Source organism: Artibeus jamaicensis, unplaced genomic scaffold (assembly GCF_021234435.1).
Source record: "Artibeus jamaicensis isolate MK-2021 breed Jamaican fruit bat unplaced genomic scaffold, CSHL_Jam_final contig_497, whole genome shotgun sequence".
NCBI lineage: Eukaryota > Metazoa > Chordata > Mammalia > Chiroptera > Phyllostomidae > Artibeus > Artibeus jamaicensis.
The window spans coordinates 10,300,735-10,320,115 of NW_026521863.1; the positions used below are offsets into that span (position 1 = coordinate 10,300,735).

At 39.4% G+C, this 19,381-nt stretch overlaps 1 protein-coding gene across 9 annotated transcripts in view; it reads left to right on the forward strand.

Annotated features, from left to right (window-relative positions):
* Positions 1–19,381, forward strand: part of SYNE1 (spectrin repeat containing nuclear envelope protein 1) — a 404,650-nt gene that overhangs the window by 311,490 nt on the left and 73,779 nt on the right. For all 9 annotated transcript variants that reach the window (XM_053668739.1, XM_053668745.1, XM_053668738.1 and 6 more), the window contains 9 exons: positions 3,343–3,495; positions 6,071–6,241; positions 7,989–8,122; positions 8,526–8,730; positions 10,939–11,121; positions 11,648–11,794; positions 13,872–14,026; positions 14,437–14,584; positions 16,593–16,687. In XM_053668739.1, the coding sequence (XP_053524714.1) occupies positions 3,343–3,495; positions 6,071–6,241; positions 7,989–8,122; positions 8,526–8,730; positions 10,939–11,121; positions 11,648–11,794; positions 13,872–14,026; positions 14,437–14,584; positions 16,593–16,687 (1,391 nt within the window). The remainder of the gene's footprint in view (positions 1–3,342; positions 3,496–6,070; positions 6,242–7,988; positions 8,123–8,525; positions 8,731–10,938; positions 11,122–11,647; positions 11,795–13,871; positions 14,027–14,436; positions 14,585–16,592; positions 16,688–19,381) is intronic.

The window sequence follows — 19,381 nt, forward strand, 5'->3', positions numbered from 1 at the left end:
TGTGAAGTGAGGTATATCTAAGCTCTCAATCAAAACTTTCTGGTTCAGAAAGGAAGAGCTGACAAGCCAATGGATTGCAATTCCGATGGTGCATAGAAATGGCAAAGAAAACCATAATGTAGAGAAATACCTTGAAGTTAAAAAAAGCTTCACATCAGAAGATGGGTGTGCAAACTATGGCAGGCTAAAAATATACCTCATTGTGTTTCTGATTTTCCAGGGGCCAGTAGTGTTTTTAGCTTAGGCCATCAATTCTAAAGCATGCAAATAGGCCAAAATTTCAGATTTTTACTTGGAAGGGTGAGAAGTTATACCTTTTGATGAGCCTCTAAATTAAAGCAATTCTATTAAAATTAAAAAAATTGTTTACATGTTAACATTAACAGGATTGGTGCTTCCTTGATCTACTATTGTCATAGACTTCACTATTAAGAGAGTAAAACAGCCCTGGCTGGTGTAGATCAGTGGACTGAGCACAGGCCTGTAAACCAGAGGATTGTGGTTTGATTCCCAGTCGGATCACATGCCTGGGTTGCAGGCCAGTTCCCAGCAGGGGATGCACGAGAGGCAACCATACATTGATATTTCTCTCCCTCTCTCCTTCCCTTCCCCTCTAAAGATAAATAAAATCTTTAAAAAAGAGAGACTAAAACAATACATTATTATAATTTTTCTTTTCCTCTGTTCTTCTTTCTCTCCTCCTTTTTTTAGTATATTTTTTCTTCTTTCAAATTACTTTTTCCTCTGCCATTTTCCATTTTGTTTCTTTTCATGTCTGTGTCTTCTGTTTAACAGAGAGAGACATTGCTATCTGGAAAACGCAGCAGACGCTTGGCAAGTTTTCCTCCTTTTTGGACCCAGACTTGAGTCTCCCAGAAGGTCACTTCAGGCAGTGTCAGGAGGGGAGGCTTGAAGTGCACTTTAAGGAACTTGACACCAATGCCAATTTGTGATTTCAAAAGAGAAGTCATTTTTTTTTAAACAAAGATCCCAATGAATGTAGCCTGCACAGTTATTTTGGGGCATCGCATATAAATCACAATAGCCTGACTGGCAAGTTCTCTTTTGGGATTTGTGAGTGTATGTGTGTTTTTCCTTCACTGGCAGGTTCTCATTGGCTGTACCACAAACCTTGATCAAAATTTATTGTCATTTTTGAGAAATTGTTCCTTTGGACCAAAGTGTGAAATTCAAGCCAACATATTTAAATTGGTGACTGGATTCAAGCCTTATATTTCGTTTTAACAATCTTGAATTTTTTTCCACTCTTTCAGAGATGATTTATTGATTTAAAACAACATTAAAGCTGATACTTATGAATTAACTCAAGTTAAAAATGATTCATTATAGCAAAAAATGTTAGGTTTGGCTTTCCCCTTCAATGATCAGAAACAGAATTATCTTTTACTTGCTATTGAAAAGAAAGGAAAACACCTTCATTTTACACAAAATATATGTATTTTAGTCTTGTTTCTTTCCTGAATTTTTCTTTCATGCCAATATAAATGTGCAGATCATTTTAGAGATGTGTTTCTAAGCAATGAATCATTAATGTACTATTGATCACTGAAAAAAGTTAATGCCCGTGGATAAATGAGAGTAAATTTAATTCCGGTGGGTTCAGTCATATGAAAGAAGTGTTGGAAGGATTATTTATACTTATTTAATCTTTTAAAGAAGTAGAGAGAAATATCTTTAAATAGTAAAGTTAATTATGTTTTCTGTACTCCATCATGGACTTGTAATCCTTGTAATCACTACATTCATTCTCTGGTTAATTATCTGAGCTGTCAAAATCCTGACAGAATTATAATGTGGAAATTAAAAAACAACATTAAGAATGCAAATGAATGCTTCTAAATACTAAACACATGAATTTCTAATTAATACATCATGACAAAAATGGCTTTACAATAAATACGGAGAGAAAAATAAATACATTTGCACTGAAGTATGGCAGATTACCAGATGACTGAATATAATAATCCTATCTTACATTTGCCTAGTTTTTCAAAGCTTAAAAGATATTTTATAAATATATATACACACACATACACATATATATATATAATGTTAGCCTTTTGAGGTAAGCAAATACATTATCGTTCCTATTTTATAAATTAGGTAGTGAGTGATCAACAGTTTAGACCACACAGAAAAAAATAAAAGAGGCACAGCCTCTGTAATGAATACAGCAGGGACTGGGCTCCCTACTATAGCCCATCAGTAACACCACCCAGCCCCGGTCCTGCTATCCATATGTGGTTCACAAGAGAGGAGGGTGGTGGAAACCTTTTCTACAGAACTGAGACATTGTCTCAACTTCAAATATTTGGGGATTTTCTTCACTCTAACCTCCAAGGTCTACACATCTCCACATGTAGTTCTGCAGGTGTACTTCTGACTTTGACAATGGGACCATGCCTTCCTGTATAGCTTCTCATGTTACCCCAACATGGGGTTGATGTTCTGGCCATGGTTCATGTCCAGTTTCCTCGCCTCCAGCATGAGGCTTGGAGGTGGTGAGCTCGGGAGGTTGGGTTCCAAGCCCGCCTCAGCCTCACCAACTCTGAGGCCCAAGACAGGTTGTACAGCAGGGTCTCCCGTGCACTCATTCATAAAACTGTGCTCGCAGTCAGAGCCTGCTTTGCTGAGCTCTCCAGATTTCTAAATGGCATTAAAATATAAGTTAAGATTATGATGTGTAGTTCAGTGTGATCTCCAGGCCGTTGCCTCATTTTATTTTCTTTTTTGAACATCTCATACTGACAGTTATAAATGCACATCCCAAAGAAAATGAAAATTAGACTGGTGAAAAAAGCCTATAATTTTTTCAAATCACATACAATCAGACTATTTTAGGGAGAAATAAAGGATAATAGACATTCTGAAGAAACTGAGACACAGAGGATGTTTCTCACTTACCCAGAGTGCCACAGCTCGATCACAGAGGAAATGCAACTAAATCTCAGATACTGGGGCACAGGATACCATTCTATTGCATTTCACCCTCTGAGCCAGGACTGGGTCATTTTTCTAACACCAAGATACCTGAATTTGAGACTATAATCATATTACATTTCTGACTATTTCTTTCCTGTAGTTTCTTGAAAAAAAATTACGTGGTGCCATTTCCTTACCTCCTAGGTCATCAAATTTTACTTTTTTAAGTTTGCTAATTTATCATGGAATAAAAAGACTACTTAATTTAAATGTAGGAAGAAGTTTTTCTGTGGAGGCGCTGCCTTGAGAACAATACACTTTTTGCATTAGAAAGAGATTTTTTTAGGATATGAGACTATCATGGAGTAATTTAAATGACTATGTTTTTTAATCTTTCAGGAACTAGAGGATTTGATTAAAGCCAAAGAAAAAGAGGTAAAGAAAATTGAACAAAATGGACTTGCTCTGATTCAGAACAAGAAAGAAGTGTCTGGCGTCGTCGTGAGCACACTGCGGGAGCTCAGCGGGACCTGGGCCCATCTGGACCACATGGTAACGCTGCCGGGAGAGCTGGCTCCGTGCCCCTGTTCTCCATTCCACGCTCACTACACGCGTGTTCCCATTCCTGAAGTAACTGAGGAAACTATGGCTCCCTACATCATCTCTTTGTACTTAAGTTTGGGATGTTTTCTATCACAAACATGCAATAATCTTACCACGTCCACAGATGCCAGCTAGGCCCAGACATTTCTCAGTTGTACATTCCCAGCCTGGATTTCTCTCCTACAATCTGGACAGAGATGGAGGCCCGAGGGAAAGAGAAATCCGACTGTAGACATCTCCTCTTGCATGACCAAACCACCTCCTGGGCCCCCCCCCAACCTACACTTTCCACCCCCTCAGCTAAGGACAGCTCTACCTCTCCAGGCGTTTGGGCAGAAAACTGTGGTGTCATTCTTCACTTGCCTCTTTCTCATACTCCATAGCTGGTCCATGAGCAAATCTGTCAGCCCTATGTTCAGAAAAGCTCGAGAATCCAACCTCTGCCCCCATCTCTACAGTTAGCACCCAGGTCTGAGTCACCCTGACCACTCACCTCGATGATGTCGGAAACCTTGTGAACGGTCTCCATGTCAGGGAGGTCCTGTTAAAGTGGAAGTCAGATCACACCGTCCTCAGCTCAAAACCCCACAACAGCTTCTTGTCTCGTTTAGAATGAGAACAAAACCTGCTGAGGACCTTTCCGCCCACGTGACCCGGCCTCCCAGGGTCCCTCTGCTGTCATCTGCCTTTGGCAGGCGCCCTGCAGCAGGGACATTTTGCTCTAGTCTCTACTCCTGAACTCAACAGGCAGTTTCCATACTCGGGGACTTTGCGCCGGCTGTGCCCTCCACCTAGATTACCACCCACTCCCCTGCAAATATACACAAGTTCCCATCCTCAAGGGCTTTCTTCGAATTTGCCCGCTGACTGAGGGATTTCCTGGCCACCTGGTTTTAAATGATGCCTCTGTACCCCCATCTCAGGCTCCCTGACTCTCCTCTCGGCTCTGCTTTTATTTCTATTAATTATTTCTCAGCTTCTAACACATGATACAGTCTACTGCTCTCACACAGAAGCACCATGAAGATACTTGATAAATACATGCTGAATGGAGTGTAGGATCCTCTGATGACAAGAATACACGCAAAAACACATGCTGTTCCTCACCCAGGGAGTCACCGTCCACACTTTGCAGAAACAGGTGTTGAGCACAAGCAGGCGACCTGAGGCCCCGGGCACGGCAAACAGCTTCTTACAGTCTGTGTTCTCTCCTCCAAGTGCAGCCGCGCAATTCCTCCTTACCTTATTTTTTACCCAGTTTTTAATTTATTTTATTTTATGCACTTTGGTAAATCATCACCAATCTTTGGAAACGATTTACCGTATAAATAAATTGTTTCTCTCATAGAACCGTCACCTGATGGAAAACAAAAATAATACAAAGAAGAACTAGATTATTTAAATATTCTTATCTCTCTCCTGGTTTTATTTTTATGTCTCTTCCTGGCTTTCCCTGGATAGGCCCTGACCCCTGTCGGCCCCCGTGGGTGCTGCCTCATTTCCGAGGCAGCACATTCTTAGTTCTTTGACCCATTAGAGAGTATCTTGATTGGTCTCAATGTTATTTATCTGTGCTCAGAAGAAAAGCAGAGCATGCAGGTACAGATTAATTTATTATGTGATCTCTTTTCTTAATAATGGCCATACTTACTCTGTATTCAAAGGATTACAGTTAGAGGATTAGGGGTGACATCCTGGAAGCCCAGTGCAGACATCTTTCTAAACTAGTTGCAGGTATCTTTCTAAGTGACACAAACTAAAAACGTAACTTTTCTGTTGCAGACAAGTATAGGGAAATACATTCTTAGATGTTTTGTCTCACGATACTTTTTGTGTATGTGTGTGCACATATGTGACATAGATAGATAGACTGATAGGTTTCATTTCCGGGGACCACATTTGCCTAGATTCAAATCAAGATTTCTCATACTGTAACAGTAGGATTTCAGGTAATTTTCATAACCTCTTTGTGCCTCAGTTTCCTCATCAATAAGAGGAGGATGATCCCTACCTCATAAGGTTGTTATGAAGATTAAATGAGTTAATGCATTAGTTAAAACATTTATTTCTTGAACTGTAGTATTAAATATATTGACCTTTTATATTATATAGGTTCACGATATATATCATATACAAAGGTTATATTTAACCTTTTCAAGAATTTCAGTTTAGACTGTTCTAAAGTAGGAGATGATTTGACTTTGGGTGGTAGACACACATTGCAAATACAGATCATGTATCATAGAAATGTACACTGGAATCTTGTATGATCCTATTAACCAATGTTGCCCCTATACATTGAATAAAAAAATAAAATCATTAAAAAGTAGATTAAAAAAAGTAGGAGAGGCATCCATTTCAATAGAACTATATCTTTTCTTACCTCTTTTTTGTTTGAGTTAAATTTATCATGCTTGAAGCTCTGATGAAGTTCTTAAATGTTAATGTGTTTTCCATCCATCGAACACACATTCCATAATTTTCAATGTCATGAGATTCTAAGATGCGTCTGCTTCTTTCCAAGGTCGGGCAGCTGAAGACGCTGCTGAAGTCCGTGCATGCGCAGTGGGGTCGGCACAGAGCGGCCTTTGATGAGATACACGGCCACCTCATGGAGGCCCGGTACTCTCTGTCCCGGTTCCGCCTGCTGGTCGGCTCGTTGGAAGCCGTGCGAGTTCAGGTTGACAACCTTCAGGTAAGGGATGAGCGGCCTCTGCCCTCCTCGGGCCTTTTAACTTGAGAAAAAAACATCAGCAAATGTGGACATCACCCCGAAATGTCATGCTGTATTGCTTACGTTGAATTAATTTTTAATATTTAAAATTAATTTCACCTGCTGTGTTTGTCACTCACACTTGCCTGTGGATACCCAATTTGGGGTTAGCTGCTGCATAATGAAATGATTTTTAAAATTTTGACATACCAATATTCACATGAGTCTGTTTTATAAAATGACTTTGTACCCCAGTCAACCTCCCTGACCCACTGTCCCGACCTTTTGTGTCTTCCCTTTTCTCTTTTTATCCTGCTTCTCCAAACATATTCCAAGGGAATAATAAGAAAGCAAAGAGAAAAATAGCCAAAGCGGTAAAATTCTAACCTATTGTTTTCCTTTCATTTAGTGCAATATCAATGTGTGCACATAACCCTCCTTTTGTATCACTGACTGCCTCACTTCCTGTGTGTGCATTATCATTTTATTCATCTAAGATGACGTCGCTGCTGTCTGAGTTAAACAGCACTCCTACCTTAGGTCACCGCCTTCAAATCATCTGCTGTCCTCACCTCCCTGCACGCCAGGGCACTGGACACTCTCTCCTGCCACGGCTCTTTCTCCCTGAATAAACAGTGTGGACTATGGGATGGGCAGGGCATGAATGCAGAGGGTGGGGTGCCTGCAAGAGCCCAGCATGTACCTCACTGGCTTGTCGATCAGTTTACATGCTGCTGCTCTCCCAGGCATTTTTTCTGAAGGGAATACCTTTTGCGGGGGAGTGGTGCAGGAGGGAGAAAGGATGAGATGTCTATGTATAATTTACTTAAAGTTTATGTAGTTGTTGTGGGTGCTCAGAATCATTAGGACTTAATTGAGTGTAGTAAGAGAATAGTAAGTTTTAAAACACATGTCAAAACTTTGAGGAGGTTATAAGTACTTTTTAACTTAGCCTATTCTGTGTTTAATACCTGCAAATGATGTCATAAAACATGAAAGAATTCAGGGCCTTGACCTTGCATATTTTGACTTGATGGAAATAAGACACCAGTGTTAAATAAGACCAGACTTTTGTAGCCTCCTTCGCCTGTGCAGTTGTGCTAAGAACTGATGCTCTCGCTTAGTCTTACTAAGAACTGAGACTACCAGCAGTATTTCCAGGGAGATATACAACTTCAAGTTCTTTCACTGGGAGACTACTCTGCCGAGACTATAGCCTGTCTCATAAATATTCTTTTCAAGGAAGAACACCAGATATAGAACTTAGAGATGATGATACTCAGAAAAGCAATGGCTTCTTAAAGTCTAATTGTCAGGAGTTTCTGGGAGGAAAAATTCTAGATACATAATAAAACAAAATCCAAGGCTTTACTGCTGAACAGCAAAGAGAACCACAGTGTCCAGATGGCACACACACCCCCCACCAATGGCTTCCACCAGAAAACGGACAAAGGCTCCCTACTTGAGCTTTCCCAGCGGAACCCCTAGATGATGCTCTAAGATGGCCTAGTTGTTAAGAATCCCTTCTCACACCCATAAGAGCAAAAGCATAAAGAATAAGAAATAATTTTCTAAAGAGAGCTTATAAGGCATTGGAGCAATATCATGGTTTATACGTTCACACTGTCTGTGCATGTTTATGAAAACAGGCATCAATTACTTGTAGACTTGGTTATTAGAATTTAGACCCTGTCATTTCACCTGTGGCATTTTTTTTTCCTTTGTGCAGAATCTTCAAGATGATCTAGAAAAACAGGAAAAGAGCTTACAGAAATTTGGCTCTGTCACGAACCAACTATTAAAGGAGTGTCACCCGCCTGTGACAGAAACTCTTACCAACACATTAAAGGAAGTCACTATGAGGTATGGCACTTCCTAATTTTACACTGTTATGTTTGGCTTCTCTCACAGCCACGCTATTAAGTCCTGACACAGTTAAAACTTGCCGGCACTTTGAATTTGAGCTTTATAGATTCTATTCTACTAAAGCTTTAATTTTCACAAAATGAAGTTAATGATAAGTAAATGCAGTGAAAATACTTAGAAAGAAGTTAGAACTGCTATCTACCCAAAGATTAACCTCATTTCCACGATCTACCCCTAAAATGAGTGTGAAGTGTTACTTGTGGTGATGTTTAACAGAAATGAGACATCCTTGCATTATTTCCGAATTCACACAAACCAGGACCATGGAAAATAACATAGTCAGTAACAGCATTTGGTGAGAGGTGGTCATCTGCCCATGAGTGTTGGCTGTCATTTCCAGATGGAATAACTTGCTGGAAGAGATCGCTGAGCAGCTGCACTCCAGCAGGGCCCTCCTGCAGCTCTGGCAGAGGTACAAGGACTACTCCAAACAGTGTGCTTCTACAGTTCAGCAGCAGGAGGAGCGAACCAACGAGCTCCTGAAGGCAGCCACTAATAAGGACATCGCCGACGACGAAGTCGCTACATGGATTCAAGACTGCAACGTACGTTCAGGAGCCGCGGTGTTTTTCCCAGCATGCCTTTCTTAGACTTCTCAGGGTTAGCAGGGCTGGTGCTGATGTGTGTGAGCTTTTGGTATGTCTTAGTGTTTGAGACAATTACCCAAAAATAATTGTTTTAAGGATCCAAGAGCTTGCTAGGTCTTCAGAGGGCGGGGATCAGATTTTAAAAGGCCTTTCCATTGCTTCTATTTTAAAGATGAATTGTCTTCCCATTTCTTCCTAACATAGTGTAATCCATGTGAATGATTTAGGCTGTTTTTACAGAGGTGGTCAATATAAGATACGACCATGTGGAGAATAATGGTATACCTTTTAAAAATCTGTTGTTAAAGGTATTGTCCATTTTGTTTCATTATCTTTTATGTAATCATCAACATAATTTCTTCTAAGGATTAAATAGTAGAAAGAAGTCTTTCTCTCTTGATTTATGGGTATACTTCTTTTCATGTTTTTGAAGTATTTTATTACTTAGTTCTGGAGAGGAGAAAAGGAGGTAGAAAGACAGGGAGAAAAACATCAATGTGTGAGAAAAACATCAATTGGTTGCCTCTTGCATGTTCCCCAACCAGGGACTGGGCCCACCACCCAGGCATGTGCCCTCATTGGGAATCGAACCCATGACCTCTCACTTTGCAGGACGATGCTCAACCAACTGGGCCATCCATGCCTGTCAGAGCCTGCACTTCTTTTTAGTAACTGTTTAGTATTTCTCTTTTTCACTGTATCTGCCTATGACTTCTTTAAGTTTTACTGAGTGCATGGCTCTTATTATTTGTCCTTATTTTAATGAAGTATTTGTCATTACTTGTCATTATTTGCTTTGAATAGCTTCTTATAAATTTTCCCATTCAGTGTATCCAAATTAGACAAGTTGTAAAAAGCATATAAATAAAAGTTTAACCTATTCTAATACCTTCCCATTAATAATATATAATCACTTTAGAGCTAAAGTTTAATATTTACAGTGATGATGATTTATTGTATTTTCTCTTTCTACCTACAGTTTATCCTTACAAAATTTGTCAGTTTTAATATTCAGTCCCCCTGAGTTGAGGTGTCCCTGTTTTGGAGCGCAGTGCTCCCTATTACTCCTGGGCATTTGTCTGATGTCTTTGTCAAGGCTAAAGTCACCCTTTGCCTTTCTTCCTCTCACAGTAGGCCCTGTGATTGTATAGCAGGCTCTGCTCTCTCCACCGAGTCTTCTACCAGCAACAGGTAGAAGAATCAGTCATTTGTGGTGTCTTAGTGGAAAATGGAAACAAGAAACAGAATTTCCATTGGCTTATCATTTTGAACATATAAGAGGGTCCCATAAAAGGTGGAGGCAAGATGCAGCATGGGTAGTCAGGGAGATGCAGTCCGCCCTTAGTGGTCTGCGCCAGAGCTGTGCGGGGGCCCTACACCCCACCGAGACAGGAGGGTTGGATCGCAACCACTCAAACGCGACAACCCAGTGTGCAGAAGACAGTGTTGACAAACTCACCCCTTGGGCCTATTATATTAAGTACAAAGAGGTAAAATGTAGCACTGTGTTTTCAAGTTGATATTAGTTATATGAATAAGCAGGAAAAAACTGTGGGCTTTTATAGTTATTGGCTCTACTTGCAGAAATTTTTTTCTTATTTATGTATGTTTTTCTGCATTCCCCAATGTCCTAGAATGGAACTATATAGCTTTTATTATCAGAATGGTAAATATATTTTTTCAAGTTATAATATACATACATATTATTTCTTTTATTCGTTTTTAAAACTTATTAAATTTATTGGGGTTACATTGGTTAATAAAATTGTATATGTTTTAAGTGTACAGTTCTGTAATCCATCATCGGTACATTGTACTGTATTTTCACCATTCTAAGTCTTCTTCTGTTACCATTTATCCCCCTTTCCCCTCTTCCACCTCCCCCACCTCCCTTTCTCTCTGGTTACCACCATACTGTTGTCTTGGGTTTTTTTCCCCCTTAATCCCTTCACCTTTGTCACTTGGTTTCTAAAATACATGCAGATTTTTAAAAATTGGATTCAATTCTTGATTATTTTTTTCTTCAAGTGAAGGTTATTTAGAGCAATGATTTGGCAAGTAAGAATCGAGTGCCTCAATTCTTACTTGTGCCCTATGCTGATTGTTTATAAAGAGAAGTACACTCAACATGTTGTTCCATGACATGCATATTTTCATCTTCTGTAGGACCTCCTCAAGGGACTGGGGACAGTTAAGGATTCCCTGTTTGTTCTCCATGAGCTGGGAGAGCAACTCAAGCAACAAGTGGATGCTTCAGCAGCATCAGCCATTCAATCAGACCAACTCTCTTTGAGTCAACACTTATCCACCCTTGAGCAGGCTCTTCGCAAACAGCAGACTGTGTTACAGGTACAGAGCTTGTCGTTAGTAGGTATTGTAAATCGGGTGTTCTATAACTTCAGAGCATAAACAGAAGAAAAGAAAAATTTTCAGTATTGGGACGATGCCTCCTTCAAAACTGAGAATTAAGATATAAATAAGCTTGAAAGTTTCAGTGGGGCTGGGGAAGTGGGAGTCTCACCCTGTTCTCTACAATGAAATTGTGCTCCTAAACCAATGCTTCCTTCTGTGTGGTACTGAGTAAAATATGTTCAATTAATAAACACTAAGTGGCTTTAATATGAAAACTCAGAATATGTTTCTGCTTGATAATATATCTTAAAAGTGGCTTTAAGTAGTTAATTAATTAATCCTATATAGAAGGAATTTATTCTACATTTCAGAACCATTATATTAATGCATAGAAGAAAATTTAAGTCATGGTAACCTTGTATGTCAAATTGCAATTTGATGTAGAAAATGAGAACTAAGTTCAATATCTACTTGTCCTTTCACTGGGTTTCTAAATGCCAATCTTCTTTTGTAATGAAAACAGGCTGGGATTCTGGACTATGAAACCTTCACCAAGAGCTTAGAAGCTTTGGAAGCCTGGGTAGTAGAAGCTGCAGAAACGCTGCAAGGGCAGGACCCCAGCCACTCCTCGGACCTCTCGACCATCCAGGAGAGGATGGAGGAGCTCAAGGTGAGTGTGCCGGGTCTTCTGTCCTCTGTCCTCTAAACAAACCATCAGGAAAACTCCGAACTTCTGGCATAGCCCTCTTTTTATTTTGAGATCCTTTTTCTTGCTCTCCTAAGAAGAACAAACTGTCCATGAGCACAAGCTGGTTTCACAGTTCATGACAGAAGTCTGGCCAGGAACTCTTCTTCCTCTTCCTCTTCTTCTTTCTCTTCCTCTTCCTCCCTCTCATCCCTCCCCCGGCCCAGCTGATTGCCTGCTTCCTAGGAGTGCTGGTCTCCATCTGTGTCATCGCCCACCGCTGGCCAGGCTGCCCGCGCTCGCTCTCTCTCTCTCTCTCTCTCTCACATCACTGCTGCAGCCGCACAGAGCTTCCTGCAGCATCCCCTCCCCCCCCACCCAAAGCTGCCAGAAGGATCTTTTTTTAGTTTTAATTACAGCTGACATACAGTGTTGTGTTAGTTTCAGGTGTACAACACAGTGATTACCCATTTATGTAACTTACTAAATGGGTAACCCGGTAAGTCTAATTCTCATGACACCATACCAGAATGATCATTTTCTTTTAAAGCCTTTACTTAATTGGGAAATATATTAAGTGGTCAGTAATGTAAATAAAATTATGCAATAGATGTGCCAATTTTATCGTATTATTCCTCTGCTTAAAACCCTCTGCGGTCTCACTGACCTCAGGACAAAGATCAATGTGGACTTGTCAGGCCTGGTGTCACCTGGCGTCCACCTTCCTCGGGGCCTCGTCCTCTCCACTGTCCCTCTCTTCTCACAGCCACTTGGGAGACACATGGCTTCTGTGTCCTCATATGTGATGTTCCTCCTCTCCGGAATTCCGTTCTTCTCCACGTCAACTCCCTCCTGTCCAAAAGGAATAATCCTCTAGTCCTTTCGTTCAATCTTTTTCTTAGGAAAGCCTCCACTTCTGCCCACGGTTAGAGTCCCCAGTGACACACTTTCATATAACACAGTGTTCTTTGTCTTCAGTGTTTTTTGTACCATTTAATTACGGGGACATGCCACGTGACTACAGCTGGGCCTCCACTATTAAATAGCACCTTCCCCTCTGCCAGCACTGGGAGGAAGGGGAGACGGCCATGTCTCGGCAGTTTTGTTCATTGCTCACATCGACTCATGGAAACTCTGCCATCTAACAGTTATGCTCTTGGCTTCACAATTGCAAAGGTTTATTTTTTCTTCGGGTAATGAGCCTTTGCAGAGCATGGAGAGAAAACACACGCAGCCAAAGGTGGCCTGGCGTTTTCTCCTTCCTGTAGCCAGGCTCCTAGAGGGGGTTGTGAACACCCACAGGAAAATCAGAGGAGGAGGCGGCGTCCTGCGTTTGAATGGAGGAAAGAGGTCTGAACGCACAGACGACCTTCTCATTTGAGTGTCGCTGACTTTGGGGCTGGGAGCGATGACCTAGAGCTGAAGCTCTTCAGTTAATACAGGGAGTAGGATGGTGTTCCATCTTGCAAGCACACAGCAGCTGTTGGTTGCCTGGCTCTGCCCCTTCCTTGCTGGGTGACCTTGCTTAGTTTCCTTAAAGCTTCTGGGCCTCTTTCTGCTCATTGTAAAGTGGGAATAGTGGGGCCTTACGGGGTTGTTCTGAGGATAAAACGTTTTATCACCTGTGCACTTCTTACAACAGTGCTTACTTCAAATGTGTCTGATAAATGGTAACCGTTATTATTATTAAATAATAAAGGAGCTGATTAGCATGAAAAAATAAAGGGTAAGAAGTAAGCCTTTTCAGCCATCAGCATAATTTTCATCCTTTATCAGTTCTATCGAGAATTGCTGGTTGGTTACTAGATTAGTCATGTGAATACCACACGTAAACGGTCGCTCCCTGAAGGAGGAGAGCAGCTGCGGCCACAGGGAGAGCAGCAGCCCTGAAGCTGATCGGGAGGCGCAGCTTTTCCGAATTTGCAGCCTGGAGACTGCACACAAGTGGCCTAGCAGTGCACAGCAGGTGGAAGACCAGCCCCTTCCCGAAATCCAGAGTTCCTTGTGCCTTTGAAAGCGCCTTGCCTTTTCTAACCATGCTGCTTTCCAATCTTCCTTTCAGGGACAGATGTTAAAATTCAGCAGCATGGCCTCAGACTTAGACCATCTGAACGAGCTTGGCTACAGGCTGCCCCTGAATGATAAAGAAATCAAAAGGATGCAGAGTCTGAACCGGCACTGGTCCCTCATCTCCTCTCAGACCACAGAGAGATTCAGGTAGAGTCACGGAGATGTTCTGGCGGCTGTGACTATATCAGTAGAAACCAGTTCACATCGGTGTGCATTTATAGTGCTAAGTCTTTCTAATGATACAAAATTTGAACTAAAACTAAGGAACTCATTCATACCATGGTTTCCCATACTTAATGTAGTATGTATTTGTTTAATCAAAAACAACCCTCTTTCACATAATAACATATTAAAGATACATCATCATATCATTTTTAAAACATACCATTTTAAACTTTTTTCCATGTTTTTCCCCCTAAATTTTACTACCTAACATGAAAGTTCTGTGATGGTCACATTAGAATGGGAGGCAAAAAATATTTAATATTGTTTTCTATGCCAAAAATATAAGAATAAGCAACAACATAGCCACGGTTCTTTTCCTTCTGTTTTGTCAGTAAGTTGCAGTCATTTTTGCTTCAACATCAGACTTTCTTGGAAAAATGTGAAACATGGATGGAATTCCTGGTTCAAACGGAGCAAAAGTTAGCAGTGGAGATTTCAGGCAATTATCAGCATCTTCTGGAGCAGCAGAGAGCGCATGAGGTGAGTTGTGCTGATAGATTTGGCGTTTGGAATAAAATAGGCCTTTGGAAGATGCTGCAAAATCCAGCCGGAGGAATTGAAGTATTGTTATCTTGTGCTGAGTCTTGTGCTCAAATTGTATGCATTGTTTTTGCCTTCTTTCTTAAGGCTGAGGTTTTTATGGCTTAGTTTTCAAAATGTAGTCTCGTTCTTTACTCCATAGTTGGTTAGAAGCATGTGGCAGGCTTCAATACCCTGTAATGGAGTGTGTGGAGGGAAAGTTAGACTCAATTTTCAAATTGAGCTACAGACTACATTAATATTGTCAAGGCTAGTTGATAAAGAGAGTATTTGTTAATTAAAAATTAATTAATAAATGAAAATTGTGTCTTCTTTAGAAAGTATGCATTTTCTACTAGGGAATCAAGCCACCAAATATCTCCAAGTGCACCTCTCAATTAAATTACGTTCTAATCATTTCTGAAGAAACACTGAGAAAGAACTACACACAAAACGCAAATTAGTTAATTTGCCGTGAGTCTCTAGTTTGCTATTTACTGGTGTTCCTAAGTGATTCCACGTGTTTATAAAGCACATGCAAATAGATAGATAGGGTTTACCCGAAAGCAGAGAAAAGGCTTAATGCAGAACTTCAAGAGAATACAACTAATTTCAAAGCATTTTGTTTACATTGAAAAAATAGAAAATTGAAATCTGTGTAAGGTCTTTTTACGTCCATTTTTATTGAGTTGACGGGAGAGGAAATTAAAGACTAAATGAAATCTTCAGTGACATACCCCTTTACCCCCACTAGGGGGCCACAATGAAAAAGTTCTGTGTTGATGAGGGCAGAGAGACACTGGAATCCTTACACGTTGCTGGTAGGAAGTGAAAATGGTAAAGCTTCCCTGCAACAGTTTGGCAGTTCCTCAAACTGTTAAATGTAGGGCTGCCATGCGACCCAGTATTTCCACTTCCAGGTGGAATTCACCCAAGAGAAATGCAACTGTGTGTTTACACATATACCTGTGTGGGCAAAAACTTGTACAAGAATATTGTTTATAGCGGCATTATTCATAATAGCTAAAAAAGTGGAAGCAACCCAAATAATATCCACCAACTTACTGAAGAATAAATAAACAAAATGTGGTATGTGCATACAATGGAATACCATTCAGCAAATTTTAAAAAATGCAGTACTGATGTATATACTGCTACACACATCAGTCTTGGAAACAGTGTGCTAAGAGAAGCCAGTCACATGAGATAGGATATTGCATAATTCCATTTATTTATAATGTCCAAAGTAGGCAAATCCATAGAGACAGAAAATAAATTCATGGTTCCCTAGGGCTGGGGGGCTGAGAGGAAATAGGGAGTGATTTTTAATGGGTATGGAGTCCTTTTGGGGGTAATGAAAATGGTCTAAGATTTATTGTGGTATTGGTTGCACAACTCTGAAAATACAATAAAAACCATTAAGTTGTGTACTTTAAATAAGTGTTTTATGTGGTCTGTTAATTATATCTTAATAAAGCTGTTTAAACAACAATATAAAAAGTTTTAAATACTTTCTGTTGAATTTTTTAATAGTGAGATAATTTTGTTAACCAAGTAAAATTGAAAAATAGTGAGTTAAAAAAAGGTGTGTTTCCCTCCCCCCCATTCTTCTTTTTAAAAGGCCTTCAGTCAGCCTCTGTCTGGAAAAGAACCAATTCTGCATACAGAAGAAACTGGAATACAATTTATGTGTTAACTGTGACTTTATAGGTGATTTCAAAAGAAAGGGGAGTAACATAATTCTACTTTTAGTCAGTTTTAGTAAACAAAAATGAAACTTTACGTATATCTTAATTTGATGCTTTAAAAATACATTATTTCTACACTGCAGGATCAAACATGTATCCTGATTCAGCTGGAGATACTTTTCATAACCTTGCTTAAACCAGAAATTTTGGAAACTTATTAGAGAACTGGTCCTTAAAATTAAGAATTCTAAAGCATATATTTTTAATTTTTTCAATAAAAGTTGTTTCAAGCAGAGATGTTCAGTCGTCAACAGATCTTGCACTCGATCATCACTGATGGGCAACGTCTTCTGGAACAAGGTCAAGTTGATGACAGGTAGGACCTTTGATATATTACTGAGAAGAAAGGTTACTGTAAATTAGTCATTTTCTTTTTAATGAGCAGAATTAGGAGGCATATATCCAATCTTGCTCAGGCAATTGTGCTGCGGTGGAGCCTGGGTAATTGGAGAAAAGGCTTCTCTGAATCTCTGAAATGACTGAGTATTGAATCCTTTTAAAGAACTGCTGTTATATTATATGAAGGACATAGAGTAATTGGAAATCACCTAGCCAACCATTGCTAGTCATCTGTAGGAGCCTGGAATTAATAAGTAGATTAGAAGGAACAGTATCAACGATGCATCAGTGGTTTGTAAACAGATGCTCCTCAGGCTCTCATATGATTACAGAAATTTTATCCCTAAAAAGAGCATACAGATCGTTAGACCATCATTCTTACTTAGAGATGAAAAAACCTGAGGTCCAGAAATGTGAACTGACCTGACCAAGGTCATGAAACTGTATAGCACAGAAGCAAACCTGGAGTTTGTGAACTTGGTTTTTGAGTCAGGACCAGCCAGTTCTCTCAAACCTTGAGAAATCCACCAGATTTTAAAACAGTGGGCTACCTCAAGTCAGATTACACTCAACCTGAAATCCTCCTTCTTCAGCTCCTCAGCAGATTCTCTTTTTATGAAAAATACACAAGTAATATCTAGCTCCTAGTTAGATTTGTGGCATGTGAATTGATGAGTTCATACTACATTTGCATTTCCTAGGAACAATATTTATGTGATCCCATCTGTACTTCGGGAGATATTTACAGTGTAAACCTCATTTATTTTATCACATACATTTATCTTTCTCAATTTAGGACTTGTAGTTTTGATTATAAGAAACTTACTATTGTTTTTTTTAATAGAAAGTAAATCATTTTTATTAAGAGGATTTTTTTTTAAAAAAGTGTTTTGGAAGCAATTTCAGTTTTAAGTGAATATTTCTTTGGAAGAGCATGAAAGATTTTTATGGTTAAGCTTAGAACAACAAAATGCAATACTGTATTTATTCTAGGCCAAGCCAAATTGAATGTGAACTATACAGAGAATTTAAGTCCTTCAAAATAAGACAAATTTAGATGCAATTAACCTATCTTTTGCTTTATGCTGCCTTAGCCAACTCTATCACAATATAACAAAAGTTTGAATCATTAAGTAAAATAAAGTTTAAAATTCATGCACAAGCCAACATCTATTAAATTGTAAATGCTCACAGGGAAAAACACCAAGGGATGGAAATGTTAGGGTTGGACTTGAGAATAATTTTGAAAATTGCCAATGAAGAAAAAAATTCAGATTAGAGCATGTTGATAGTAGGAAGGCCACAGATCACACATGTATTGTGTTTTAAAATTTTATTTATGACTTTTGTGTTTTAGAGGTCAAGCTCAGCAGTGCGGACCCTGTTATGTATAAGGCAGTCCTCATGCCTGCAGGTAGCTCAGCACAGTGAGGACGAGGGCTCCCAAAAGACCCTGGGTGGTCATCTGGTGGGGGGAGCAGTAAACAGATACTCCATGTTGTGGGTGGTCTCAAATCCTGGAGTCACACGTTTGCATAGGTGAGAGAGTCTCATAACCCTAATTAGTCATATTTGGTTCTACTACAATTAGATTATAAATATCAGAAATTTTCTTTCAAAAACAGAAACAGTAAGAACACTTTTGGTTACAAAATCAGTGTTTAAAGTGGTATCTAGATAATAAGAGGTATCAAGAATCTGAATCCAGAAGAGTAAGTCCAATTCAAATCTGAAGCCCCCAAAGGAGAAATGGCATATCTAGGGAATAAAGCAAAGCTAATATTATAGAGAAAAAAAATGAGTAATGTTATACATTATTAATACTAAAATTTGTGAATAACAGTGATCTATAAAGAAACTCATTCTATTTGATAATGGACAAATGCATTGTAGACTATACAAATTGAATGATAAAGGAAACTTAACAAATAACTACCAACATTTTTTAAGGGTAAAAAACAGAATTATGAAAACCAAGCTTAAAAATTGCTATTATTTACTTGGAAATTGAAAAAGCTTAATTAAAGTTTAATAGCTCTAGGTATATGGATATGTATACAACATTTGTACAGAGAGCAATAACTAATAGCTTTTGTTTTTCTAAGAACAAAGCGAAACAAATTTTAAAAGTAGAAGAGACGATATAACTTAATATGCAGAAAAACTTGCTAAAGATTAGGGCTATGTATATTGAAGATATAGAGCCTTTATGGACTCCGGCTTTTTAAAATAACGTAATTTTATTTAAGTGGCTCATGCCTCACTAAAGTAACCCAGTTTTGTTCATTCAAAGTGGTTTATCATTCCAGCTGAGGAGGAAGTCATAGATAAGCCATGCTCCCCATTTTTTCCACTGTCACTCACAGAAGGTGCTGTCATGTGCTATAGACACAGCCATGAGTATGCTCAGAGTAGGTGGCCATTCCCATAGTGACCGCTACCCTGGGCTCCCTCCCCTCTTCTGCACTCGGGGAGAGAGCAAATGACATTGACCTTATACATAGGCCTTCAACCTGTGCTAAAACATGAGAACACTCACTGTTTTCAAACACCAATATTATAATTGTTATTCATCTTAAATGTACTCATGATAGACCTAATAATAGATTATAACAGGATATTTGGAAATTTCTGCCCCGGATCACTTCTCAGGGCTTGCAGTTACCAAGTA